General features: G+C 41.6%; 1 protein-coding gene across 1 annotated transcript in view; it reads left to right on the top strand.

The window, feature by feature from the left end:
* Nucleotides 1-12,822, top strand: part of SCAMP4 (secretory carrier membrane protein 4) — a 73,039-nt gene extending 60,217 nt beyond the window's left edge. Inside the window, exon 7 of the mRNA XM_088452981.1 lies at nt 11,108-12,822. Within this exon, the coding sequence (XP_088309107.1) occupies nt 11,108-11,284 (177 nt within the window). The 3' untranslated portion in view covers nt 11,285-12,822. The remainder of the gene's footprint in view (nt 1-11,107) is intronic.
* The last annotated feature ends 1,712 nt before the right edge of the window (nt 12,823-14,534 follow it).

The following is a 14,534-nucleotide window of genomic DNA, read 5'->3' as shown; positions in this document are numbered from 1 at the left end:
CCGTACATAAAATGGAATATATTTGTCATTTTTCATAAATGTGCATAAATAAATTCGCATATGCCGGGGCCGTATCAGAACCGATCGCGGCGCTGTAGGTAGAACGTATTATCAAATAAATAATTCTTATGAAGAATTATATCAATAAGTAAAATAACAAAGTCAACCGGTGGGCCTTCATAGTGTGGACTGGTGGCGATCACATCTCTGATGGCCTGCATGCCATCTTCATGTGGAATATTGGTGTATAGATTTACAATATCCATTGTAACAAGTAGCACATCATTTGATGGTAGTATGTATTGCTTCAACTTATTTTAAAAATGTGTGGTGTCGGTGGCCACGGCGTCTATGGAGTAGCACTCCAGTGAAACAATCCTGCACCACCTCCTGTTTCCAGCGCCCTGGGGATAGAGTGCACTAGGCAGACGTCGGAGGTCCTGGAGCACCTGCTGCGCTGGGTTTGGGAGCAATCCGCAGCCTCCTGAGCCTACTTAGAGGCAAACTTCCCGGCGGGTGTAATAGCCGCGGCGGGTCACGTGGGACGCCGGCGGGCTCCGTGTCTCCGTGCGGTGCTGCTATACACGCTGTCACATACAGCCTCGCTGGACTCTCCCTACTGGCTGGCTTTGACACCCTGCCTTACCTGCTACTGGGTGCCCCTGCCTGCTGTCTTGATCTCCTGCATGGGTGCCTTTCTCTCCTGGGGGCTGGAAGTGCTGCTGGTCGCCATTTTGTTTGCTGGGCTGTGTACTGAGTCTGTGGCTTCTCCTAATACAGATATAGTGCTTGGTGCTGCTGATACTGATATTTATCTATTTTACACTAATATACTGCCTCACCTATTTATTATGGGGAAAACTCATCATGCTGCTGGAGCGTTATTCTCGCTCATCAACGCCGCAGCCCCCGCTCCGAGATGAACGGGATGTCTGTTCTCCTCCTGCGTCTCCTCTTGCCGATACTGTACCGGAGGACTCCTCTGTAGCTACCTTGCAGAGTGTGCTAGATGCAGTCACGGCCAGTGAGAAAAGGCTCGCTGACCAGATTGGCAAAGTGCAGTCTGACCTATCTATAATCCATCATGATCTGCAGCGAGTTCGGGAGAGAGTGGGAGAGGTGGAAACACGAACTTCAACACTTGAGGTTACAGTATCCCCGTTAAAAGAGAAAGTGGCTGCTTTGGATTCTCAGATGGCTACGGTGCATAAGAAGCTGTCGGATATGGAGGGGCGCCTTCGGTGTAACAACGTCAGATTTGTGGGGCTACAGGAAAAAGAGGAGGGCTCGAATCCGGAGGCATTTCTGGAAAAATGGCTGCTGGAAACATATGGCCAGGAGGTTTTTACTTCACACTTTGCAGTAGAACGGGCTCACAGTGTACCGACCAGAGCGTTGCCTCCTGGAGTCCCTCCGCGTACTTTTATTGCCAGATTCCTTCACTATCAGGATCGTGATGCTGTAATAAGGCTGACTCGCACTAAAGGTCCAATGAAACGTAATGGCTCCCGGATTTCGGTGTTCCCTGATTTTTCTGTTGAAGTTCAAAAGGAGAGGGCACAGTTTCTCCCAGTCAAGCGTCGCCTGCGGGATCTCAACCTCCCGTACGCCATGCTGTTCCCATCTAAATTACGTGTGGTAGCGGATGGTGAAACAAAATTCTTTTTCACCCTGAGGGAGGCTGCTGTGTGGCTGGATCGTCGTGCCCCGGCCAGGAGGCCGCTAGTTAATGACTGATCAAGTTCGGTGATCCTGATTTACGTAACACGTAACTATGCTAAATATGTGACTGTCAACATGGTCAAATGTTCCTCTTTCTTTTTTTTAGGTCTTACGAAAATTGATCTAGAAATGTTATTTCAGATGTTCTGTACATTTTGTCAATATATTGCCATATTTTATTTCTGTGATTAAGTATATGGTCATCTTGGTGGCTGTGGGATGGTGCGGATTAGCATCACAACTATTTTTTTAAAATATTTGTACAGTTTTTTATGCTTCCTAACCTATTAGTATTCTATTTTGGGTCAGGACAGTATTTTGTTCTTATTTCTCTATTCCCGGGGTGTGCAACACTGGGGGGTTCCCTGTGTTTAGAGGTCATTATATATTTTGCCTCACCCTTTGTACGGGATAAATTGTTATATGTTCACCTGGTGAGCTTATTTTTCTGTTTTTTATCTGTGAGGGAGGGGTATGGGAATAGGTATGCCGCAGTTGGGGTTGGGTATACAGGGAGGGGGAACGGAAGGGGTAAGGGTTGTAGTTTTATTATTTTATTACTTTTTTTTTTTCCTTTTTTTTTTTTTTTAAACTTTGTGTGGTCTCAAATTATTATCTATTGCAATATTATATGTTTAGATTCCAATGTCTAGATAGCGCAGGGTGTGCTTCTATTTGTAGGTTTATACAGTGCTGCCCTTTGGATGTATATTTTGGGAGGAGATGATATCTTGGCTGGAACGTTATGACGCAAGCTAATATTAATGTTCTCACTTGGAACGCACGAGGTCTTAATAATACAATAAAACGTTCCCTAGTGTTACGACAGCTTAAACAATATGGAGCAGATATAGTCTGTCTTATGGAGACACACCTGGTAGGCGGGAAACTGTTGTCCCTTAAAAAGCCATGGGTGGGTTGGGCTTATCACGCATCACACACTTCTGCCTCCAGGGGGGACTCCATTCTTGTCCGCAAATCGGTCCCTTTTGTATTGGAGATGGTGCAGACTGACCCAGGGGGTCGTTATATCTTTTTGAAATGTAGGATAAATAATCTATTACTTTTATTGTTGGCATTATACATACCGCCTCCTTACTCCTCGGCAGTTTTAAAAAAAAGTAGCTTAGTTTATGGCCTTGTCCCCGGGAACATCTACAATATGTGTTGGGGATTTCAATAATGTTTTGGACCAGGCTTTGGATAGAAGGGGTATGACTCAGAAAAGTCCTTCACCACAAGGCAACAGGTTTTCGTCATTTGTGGCTGGGCTTGGTCGATGCGTGGAGGACGAAATACCCTACTGTAAAACAGTTTTCCTGTTTTTTGCACTCTCATCTCACGTTCTCCCGGATTGACCTGGCACTCCTCACGCGGGATATGCTGCCTAGGATTAAATCTGTGCGCTATGAGACCAGGGGAATCTCGGACCATTCTCCATTGACACTTAGCCTAGATCTAGGATGTCAAAGGGGCCAATCATTTTGGAAACTTAATTCATTTTGGTTGACCCGTATGGGGGCGGGCTCTGATTTGGAAGGAATATTTTGAAATTAATTGTGGTATGGCCCCAGTTCAGGTAGTATGGGATACTTTTAAGTCTTTCCTTAGGGGGACTTTGATTAAACGTGTTGCTGATTTAAGGTCTTTTTACAAAAAAAAGGAATTGGAGTTGGAGGCTTCCTGCAAATCATTGGAGCTCACTTACCTAGCTGATGGATTAGAATCATCCAAGGATGCATGGCTGTCTGCACAGAGAGCATGGAACGATTGTTTGACAGATAAGGCTCGATATAAATTTTTATTCAACTCACATTCTAGGTATGCAACAGGTGATAGACCTGGTAGTTATTTGGCCAATTTAGCAAGATTAGAACATCCTTCTATAACTGTAGTAGAGATTGTGGGTCCAGGGGGCATAACTTATGATCAAACACCAGATATTACACAGGAGTTTGTTAGGTACTATCAGCGGCTATACAGTTCGGGCATGTCATATAGTAATGAGGAAATGCAACATTATTTTGCAGATGTAGTTTTACCTCAACTGTCCCCTGAGGCAAAAGTTTTCCTGGATTCCCCTTTGACTGCGGAGGAAATTGGCATAGCTATAAGATCCTTCCCAATCGGCAAGGCCCCGGGGTTAGACGGGATTCCTTTGGAATTATATACAAAACATAACCAGTTTTATGTACCTCGCCTACTCGAGCTATTTAATCAATTGTATGAATGTAATTCTCTCCCTCAATCCATGTCAGAAGCCCTTTATAATAGTGTTACCAAAGCCGGGTAAAGACCCTAAACAGACGGAGTCATACCGGCCTATTTCTCTCCTCCCTACAGACATTAAAATCCTTGCTAAAGTCCTGGCCATTAGGTTAAATCAAGTGATTGCCCAGTTGATACATCCAGATCAGACTGGATTTATGCCCGAAAAATCAACTTCGCTTAATCTTCGACGCCTTTTTACACAACTGCAGATTTCACACGAGGATCCCTTTTCTAAAATAATTGTCATTAGATGCCGCTAAGGTGTTTGACTCTGTGGAGTGGCCTTTCTTATGGGAGACAATAAGGGGCTTTGGGATAGGCTCTGGCTTCATTAAATGGGTTAAATTGCTATACTCGGCGCCTGTGGCTAGGGTATCGGTCAATGGTTTTGTCTCATCCTCTTTCGAGGTGTACACGGCAGGGCTGCCCCTTGTCACCCATTCTATTTACCATGGCCATTGAGCCTTTGGCCTGTTTGAATAGGGCTAGTCCTGCTGTTCAGGGATTTTCCATGGGAAACAGATCAGATAACATAGCATTATATGCTGACGATATCCTGCTCTTTATCTCAGAATACGACACTTCCATGCCTAATGCCCTTGCAATTATTAACTCCTTTGGAAAGTATTCGGGTCTGTCGATAAATTGGGACAAATCATGTATACTTCCCATTAGAGGAGTGTGCCCTGTTGTTCCGCTTATATCCCTCCCATTAAGATGGGTAGACTCGTTCAAATATCTAGGTATATGGATAACGAACGATCCGCATAGTTATATGCCATTAAATATTAAGCCGCAAATAGAATATTTAAGATCCCGGGTGGCTACATGGGGAAAACTGCCATTAACACTCACTGGCAGAGTAAACCTTGTAAAAATGGCTTTACAACCAAAACTCCTTTATGCGTTGCAACACTCCCCAATATACCTCCCTCAGAGTGTGTTCAGACAAATAGATGGATTGTTATCCTCTTTGATTTGGGTTAACCATAGAGCCAGTATTCAGTTGAATACACTTACTAGGTCACGGGATGCTGGGGGACTGGCATTACCCCATTTTAAGTTTTATTATTATGCGACGCAATTGTGGATATGGATACAGGGTCTGGAGGCGGATGGATTACCGACTCTTCTGGTGGGACAGGAATCCCGGGGACATACTCCACTCCAAATACTACTTAGTGGCAACTTGAGGGTTGTTAGAGCTCCATTAGTTAGGCAAGCGGTCTTGATTTGGAGGCAGGTCACGCAGATTTTCCAGGGCCAGGGATGGGATCCTGATACTCCCTTACTCAATACTAAGGGGCTTGAGGAGCTTGAGGAGCTGCAGGTAGACAGGGTCTGGGGGAAATGGCGGGTGAACACACTTGGACAACTATATGCGTCTGGGGTGTTTAAGATGTTTGAACAGCTGCAATGTGAGTTTACTGTTACAAAACAATATTTTTACAGATATCTCCAGCTTCATCATGCTATAGATGCACAATTTGTGGATGCCCCCTCAATGATCCGGGATTCCCCTGTAAAAATGTTACTAATGGGTGCTGGACCAAGGCACTTAGTGTCTGTTATGTATGCAGCTTTAATGCGAGAGCATCACGTTATGGATTTACCATCCATTAGGCAAAAATGGGAGGCTGACCTTGGACTGTTGCCAGACGATGTGTGGAAATCAGCCCTGGGTAGTCCAAGAGTAGCTACTACAACAGTTCGGTTTCAGCAAATTCAACTGTTCCTGCTACATAGAGTATATCTAACGCCAGATCGCTTATTTAAACTCGGTGGTAGATCTGATTCAAAATGCCCAAAATGTAACTCCCCTAATGGTAATTTTTGGCACCTAATATGGTCATGTTCTATTATAAGTTCTTTTTGGGAAGAGGTTAATTGTATATTGACGTCCACTGGTGTTCCTAGGGATATGCTAACACCTATGGTATGTACACTAGCTGTTATGGACGAGGATACATTAGATAAACATTTTGTACAATATGTTGTTAATTTATGTATGCTCGCAAAGGTTTGCATAGCTAGAACATGGTTGGCCCCTGAGAGTCCAACGATAGGACAATGGGTAGCACTGGTAAATGAGACCTTGGCACACGAGAAATTTGTGTATTTAGCCAGGAAGGCTGAGAAGAAATTTGATCTTGTTTGGGGTAGATGGCTGGATTCACCATATGGGAAGAGACAGGAAGAGAATAGATTTGATCAGGCGCGGATAACCAATGGGGATAGAGATGTGCATAGTACTTAGTTTCTTTGTAATAATTGTAATGCAGCCGAAGGGATGTGTATGTGTACAGGTTGAGTCTCCCATATCCAAAATGCTTGGGACCAGGTGTATTTTGGATATCGGAATATTCCGTATTTTGGAATAATTGCATATTATAATGAAATGTCTTGGAAATGGGACCCAGACATACACACAGAATGCATTTATGTGTTATATACACCTTATACACACAGCCTGCAGGTCATTTTAGACAATATTTTTTATAATTTTGTGCATCAAAAAAAGTTTGTGTACATACATGAAATTCATTTATGTTTCATATACACCTTATGCACACAGCCTGAAGGTTATTTTATACAATCTTTTTAATAATTTGTGCCTTAGACAAAGTTTATGTACATTAAACCATCAAAAATCAAAGGTTTCATTATCTCAGTCATGCTGAAAATATTCTGTATTTCGGAATATTCCGTATTTCGGAATATTTGGATATTGGAGACTCAACCTGTATTGTGTTACATGCTCGTATGAGGACGTTGTAGAAGTGCTTTGATTTAGGTATGTAATGTATAGACGAGATGTATGCCATAATTGTGAATCCGTGGTGTAATATGCCCTGTATGCTTTATATTATGTTATTGGATGTGATTTATATAAGAGACCACACAGAGATTGTTTAATGTGATGTACTTTATTATTGTACTTATTTTGTTTTCTGTTTTATGTTCGTCTTTTGTTTTTTCTTGAAAATAAATAAAAACTATTAAATAAAAAAAAAATAAAAAAAAAAATGTGTGGTGTCTTGTATATAATATTCAGTATTGTGTACCAGTGGCTGCAGTAGAAAATCAACGTACAGGGAAAGAGGTTGGCATAGAGAATCTTGAGAGGAAATTATCGGCCTGCCCGGTGGATTAACTAAGGACTTGTGTATCTTGGGTAAGATATATAGCAGGGGAATAACAGGATGTTCTTGAATTTGGAATGTGGAAGTGCTTTCATCAAGCCAGAAATTAGATAAACCCATCTTAATGATATTATCAATCTCTCTCTCTTATTATTTCTTTATTATTTTGTAAAGAGTTTATTGCTGCAATTTCTTCAATAGTAAGCTTATTGTATCACATTTTTTGTCTATGAATTGCAGGTATTACATCTCTTTTCACTAATTTAATGAAAGTATCAATGAATGGGCTTTGTACTATCGGGTCAAACGTGCTTTTTGGTCTAAATGTTTTCTTAGATTCTGTTTGTGGTCCTTTCTTCCCAAAAAAATGTTTTTGTTTTAATTGTCGTTGAACTTAAAAAGATCTATCTCAAAATCAAAAGGTTTCTGTTTAAAGGTTTTAACAAAAGAAAGGCCTTTAGAGAGCACTTCCAATTCACATTTAGTAGGAACATATTTCGATAAATTAAATATAACCATTTCTTTTTGGTTCTGTTCTTGCCTCTGCCGGATCTTTCTTTGTTTAGACTTACACTTGACCCCTCCCCTTCTGCAGGGTTTGAATTTTCGGGCCTCTGTTTGTTTTGTATAAAAATATTCCCTTTTAAAACATTTGTTTTGGAATGACTACTGTCAGAGTCACTCAAAAATGTACATGACTCCAAATAAGTATATGATCTATTATCCCGTTGTTTTCTATAGCCAGAGCCAGTATTCCATGTGCGTCTCTGTTCTCTACCATACAACCACTGGTACACCCTATTATCTTTGTAATATTCACGAACAATCCTATATTTATTTTCCTTAAACATCAATAAATCACTTCTGAAAGTAGACCCCATATTTTCTCAACGTGACAACCAATCCGTTTCAGTATCAAAACTTTTTACGCCAGTAGTTTCACACAAAGCAATTTCTTTTTCCTAAGCAACGATCTCTGTATAACTTGTTGAATCACTAAAATCATGAGATCTTTAACAATGGTATAAGCATGATGTGAGCTTAGTGTTCTGGTTATGCCCCAGGAGGAAGGTGCCGGAGGGCACCGAAACAGCTGTTGTGCCTTATACTTTCAAACTGTTTTGCTGCTGTGTCGGTTCACTCTGCTGGTCACGGATTAAGTATTTTTATCTTTTGCTGATATGCACTATTTAGCACTATTGCACTTTGTGATATAATGTCAATCTATCTGTGAAAACATCTTTTTGAAATTAAGTCATAAAAACTTTTTTTTGCTTATAAATCTGGTGTGCTGGTTCCCCTTGGCGCTATATATGTGTGTGTGTGTGTGTGTGTGTATATATGTGTATGTATATATATATATATATATATATATATATATATACACACACACACACATACAGTCAGGTGCATAAATATTGGGACATTGACAGAATTTTCATATTTTGGCCTCTATTCACCACCACAATGGCTTTGAAATGAAACAAACAAGATGTGCTTTAACTGCAGACTTTCAGATTTAATTTGAGGGTAATTACATCCAAATCAGGTGAACGGTGTAGGAATTACAATGGTTTCTATATGTGCCTCCCACTTTTTAAGGGGCCAAAAGTAATGGGACAAACTAAACAATCCTAAATCTAACTTTCACTTTTTAATACTTTGTTGCAAATCCAGGAAATTACAGCCTGAAGTTGGGAACGCATAGACATCACCAGACGCTGGGTTTCATCCCTGTGATGCTTTGCCAGGCCTCTACTGCAAATGTCTTCAGTTCCTGGTTGTTCTTGGGGCATTTTCCCTTCAGTTTTGTCTTCATCAAGTGAAATGCATGCTCAATCGGATTCAGGTCAGGGGATTGACTTGGCCATTGCATAACATTCCACTTTTTAGCCTTAAAAAACTCTTTGGTTGCTTTTGCAGTATGCTTCGGGTCATTGTCCATCCGCACTGTGAAGCGCCATTCACTGAATTCTGAAGCATTTGACTGAATATGAGCATATAATATTGCCCGAAACACTTCAGAAATCATTCTGCTGCTTTTGTCAGCAGTCACATCATCAATAAATACAAGGGAACCAGTTCCATTGGTAGCCATACATGCCCACACCATGACACTACCACCAGCATGCTTCACTGATCTTCCCATCACTCTGGTACAAGTTGATATTTGTCTCGTCTGTCCATAGGATGTTGTTCCAGAACTGTAATGGGTTTTTTAGATGTTGTTTGGCAAACTGTAATCTGGTCTTCCTGTTTTTGTGGCTCAACAATGGTTTACATCTTGTGGTGAACCCTCTATATTCACTCTTGTGAAGTCTTCTCTTGATTGTTGACTTTGACACATATACACCTACCTCCTGGAGAGTGTTCTTGATTTGGCCAACTGTTGTGAAGGGGGTTTTCTTCACTGGGGAAATAATTCTCCTGTCATCCACCACAGTTGTTTTCCGTGGTCTTCCGGGTCTTTTGGTGTTGCTAAGCTCTCCGGTGCGTTCTTATTTCTAAGAATGTTGCAAACAGTTGATTTGGCCACGCCTAATGTTTTTGCTATCTCTCTGATGGGTTTGTTTTGATTTTTCAGCCTAATGATGGCTTGCTTCACTGATAGTGACAGCTCTTTGGATCTCATATTGAGAGTCGACAGCAACTGATTCCAAATGCAAATGTCACACCTAGAATCAACTCCAGACCTTTTACCTGCTTAATTGATAATTAAATAACAAGGGAATAGCCCACACCTGTCCATGCAATAGCTTTTGAGTTGATAGTCCCATTACTTTTGGCCCCTTAAAAAGTGGGAGGCACATATAGAAACCGTTGTAATTCCTACACCGTTCACCTGATTTGGATGTAATTACCCTCAAATTAAATCTGAAAGTCTGCAGTTAAAGCACATCTTGTTTGTTTCATTTCCAAGCCATTGTGGTGGTGAATAGAGGCCAAAATATGAAAATTCTGTCAATGTCCCAATATTTATGCACCTGACTGTATATATCTTTGCAAGTTAAGATGAAAATAAATGGTGCTTTACTGTCAGCATTTCTGGAACAAAATAATAAACAACCTAGCCCCCATGCAGGGCACTACCTTAATACTTTTACCCTGACTATAATGGGCACCTAGTCTGTAAATGTAACCCGGTCTAATGAAAGTCTCAGTCCTGTCTCTCACAAGTATAAACCGTGGCCTCCTGGCCTTACTTCCACAAAGTCACAGTCTCTTTAGTGGTCCTCCCTTCCTGGGTTGCAGGTATGGACACTGGCCTGACTTCCACAAACAATCTATTAAGAGATGTATAGTTCTCTCTGCCTGACTGCCTCCCCACTGGCCTCCTGGCACACTGGGCTCTTTAGCTGCCACAGCCCCACTTGGACTGCCTCCTCTTGCAGCCTGACTGGTCTGCCTCATTAGCCCTCATCTGAGCTCTGTCCAGAAGGCAGCCTCTAGGTGTCAAACTTCCTTTTTCTACCCAGTGTGGGCGGATCCCTCCAACCCCACACAGAACGGTATTGGCACAAAATATATATATATTGTACGCTAGACCATTGGCATTCATCACATTTGGGGGCATGCCCAGCAATTATGGAGGTGCAGGGATCTCCCCAAACATGCCATAGGCATGGCATGTATTCACTTGGGGGAGATCATTCACTGCAACTTTTCCCTGCACAGGTCAGGCTGTTTTAGAGGGTCGCCACTAAAAAGGCAGGGTGTATTTTGCCCCTTTAAAATGGGGCAGGGCACAGCGCCCAGCTAAAACAGCCTAGCAGGAACACTAGGGTTCTTTGACACCCCACCTGGACTTAATTGCAAAAGAGAAATTAATTGAAATATAGATGTGGCTAAGTATATAGAGTAGGCCATGGCGATCGAGAGATTTGATGTAGAAACTCTTACTAAAATGTACTGCATCGCAGAGCAGTGCATAATAAAAAAATTACCTTTTTAATACTTTTTTTTTCTTACAGGTGCACAGACTGTACAGAGGGGGCGGTGGAAGCTTTCAGAAAGCCCAAGACGAGTGGCATAGCGGAACATGGAAGAGTCCACCCAGCCGTGAAGAGCAGTATTCTAATTTTGCTGGGCCCGCCCTGCCCCAGTACCCCACAGTGCCAAGCTATCCTGCAGGTGGACAGTGGCCTTGAACTTTTTGTTTCCTGTCTTTTTGTTTGTTTTTTTACAGTTACAAGCTCATCACGGCAGACCTAAAACACCTTTGATAATCTGATATTCTCAACCAGCAGACATTTATATGTTACATTTTCAGGACCATGGACATTAATTTTTAACATGTGATGGGTCGTTATCACATTTCATGAAAATGGTTTTCTTACCCTGGGCCAGAAGTTGAACTCGAGATTAGAGTATGGAACAAGAGCGAAAATATTGTGATTCAAGTGATGTCTTGGGTAGGTGCTTAAATTTAGCAAAATATCTATGCCTATAGTAATGGCATACAATATAAAGAAAAGAATAGACAAAATATCTTATTGTCTTAAAACATTCCAACTTTTATTTTTCTAAACATTCCAAACACACATTCTTCTCTGCAATTTCAATACAGAACCCCCAACTACAATAAATATATGTCTAATTTTCTATATATATATATATATATATATATATATATATATATATATATATATATATATATATATATATATATATATATATACACACACACATATGATTTGCTACGCCGTGTCATCATATATTTAACATTCCTTTTGATCTCGGTAAATTTTGAGCAAATGTATATCATGACTACAGTTATATACCGAGACATTGTAATGAAGAGATTTGTGACACCTACAAGAGTGCCTTAATACAGATGGACAATGCTGTGTGTACGGAGAACCGGAATCCTTTGTAAAACATCTCATATTCTTATTGCAGAATAATATAGGATCAACTTTGTGTCTCTGAGAATAATTTCTTCTCGATTTGAAATGATACAAAAGTAAAATCATATAACAAATGCATATTGAACATCTTTACATCTAATGTAGAGAATTAAATAATGTTACTGACATGGTAATGGATATGTAACAAAGTGGATATAAAAAGTGTAAACAGTCTTATTGAAATATCAGGTTTTTGTGATGTACAAGCTGAAAACAAGATAAGTCCACAAAAGTTGAGAGACAATTAATGAACCACATTTAAGATAAGGCCTACAAAAAGTATCGATGATTGGTGTTGTGTGTGTCAGGTCATCACAATTGGCACAAAAGTGCTGTATCCAAATATTGATGAAGTAAGGTGAAATATATGAGAGGTATACACAAAGACAAAATTTATTAATTTAACATGAAATTAATTTAACATGAGTTTGTTCCAACATTGGAATATGTACTTGAGAAAAATAAAGGGAGTACTGGTCTTCCTCGTATCACTTATATACAGGGCTATTACTAGGGGTTGGCCAGGATGGCACTAGCTGGAGGCTCTGCTTGAGGAGGTGGCACCACCTGGCTAAGCCTGCCAACCCCCAGGGGGCCAGTCAGCTACCCAGATGACCCATTCTTAACCTTTTTCTATTATCCATTAGAATTCAGCTTCAGAGGGAGGAAATAGAGTATCTCATGTCTAGGAAGAAAACAAATGGATACTAGCGCACCAAGATTTCTAGAGGGCATAGGATGCAAGCGAGCTGCTGTATAGGATATCTGACTAGATCCTTAAGTATTGACAGAGAAAAAGATATACTGCGCTCAGCTAGCAAATATTACTAACGTGCGGTATCTATGAACCAAGTATGAAGTTAATCTATGTTTAGCACGTATGGTATGATAAGACAATATGTAACAAATACTTAGTAGACAAAGTGGATATTATGTAATAAAATCACACCTTGGCCTGCTATTCACTATCCATTTACTATATCCTGACACATATATTCTATGGTCCTTGATTAGTCAATGCTGATTTGATTTCATTCCTAACTGATCTGGTAGGATATTGTTTGTTTGTGTGCATGTGCAGGTTTTCCACTCTACATGGTTTAGCCACTTTGAGAATAAATCATTTTTTATTACATAATATCCACATTGTCTACTAAGTATTTGTTACATATTGTCTCATCATACCATACGTGCTAAACATAGATTAACTTCATACTTGGTTCATAGATACCGCACGTTAGTAATATTTGCTAGCTGAGCGCAGTATATCTTTTTCTCTATCTCATGTCTAGTGCCGGATTGCAGCCTCTGCATCTTAGTGGGCAGGTTTGGCGGCTATAATCGAACAGCACATCGCATGGAGGTAGGGCTATGTCGATGATGAAAGTGACATCGGCACTAAAGATTTAGACGTGAGGAGCCCGCAGTTTGCTATCTGGGACCCTTGTTTGCGCTAGAACTGGACAGTGAATACCAGGAGCTGCACCCTGTCACCACAGTGGGGGTGAGCTACCTTACTGACCTTTTTGCACTGGGATTGTTTGTATAGAGATATTTTGCCCCATATGGACATATATCCTATAAGTCCTCGCATCTTCCATCTTCCCCCTTAGTTTCCCCCTAACCTACTACACCTCGCCTGTCCCTCCTCTTTCTCATCATTTCTTCCCCATACACCTGCCCTCCTGCCACTGTTGCTACACAGTCTCATCCTCAGTTTCCTCTAAGAACAACTATGTCCATTGTCCCACCTTCCCTTAATGTATCTTGCCCCTCATTATACATTTTAAGCTTTTACAGTCAGGATCTTCAATAATATGTGCTATGCCGTACAGATGGACAAGTTATAAGCAAAAACTATATGGATGATGGAGGGGTGGCATCAATGGCCTGATTCAGCACGGATCGCATGCCTGCGTTCGCTTGCACCCGGCCGGTGTTTGCATTCTGCATATGCAACGCAGTGTGCGAACAGGCCGCTGCGATCGTAGTGAGCAGGGGCACCAAGAGGGGGACCCGGACCCGGGCTTGCTGCAGGCATCCCCTTCCCTCTTAAGTCACAGCAGCCCAGCACACGCTGCTGTATGCTGGGCTGCACTTGAAGACTGCTCATGGCTGCTAAAGCAGCAGCCGGAGCAGTCTCCTATACCTATGGGGGGAACGATCACGCCCCCAATTGGCTGTGTGCCGGGCTGAGGGGCACACAGCGCCCCCCTCCCCAGTGCACAGTGTCGTGAAGTTATTTTTTTCTAAGGGTGTGTGGCCGCCCCTCCCGCAATTAGGTCATGCCCCCTGTCACCTTGGCTGACAGGAAGTGTCCGTTTGGGGGTTGTCAGAGAAATGCAGGCGTACCTGTTCGTTTGAACGCCCTTACAGGGGCGTGAATTAAGCCCCTGCGTCGGAGTACTCACTGCGTGCAGGAAGCTTAGCAGTTTGTGAGTGAAGGTTAGGTCAACCACAACTCTGCTGGTCCGATGGTTCTCGATGTTAC

Source organism: Taudactylus pleione, unplaced genomic scaffold, assembly GCF_031769625.1.
Source record: "Taudactylus pleione unplaced genomic scaffold, aTauple2 ptg000560l, whole genome shotgun sequence".
Classification (NCBI taxonomy): Eukaryota; Metazoa; Chordata; class Amphibia; order Anura; family Myobatrachidae; genus Taudactylus; species Taudactylus pleione.
This window is presented reverse-complemented; position numbering and strand designations above follow the sequence as displayed.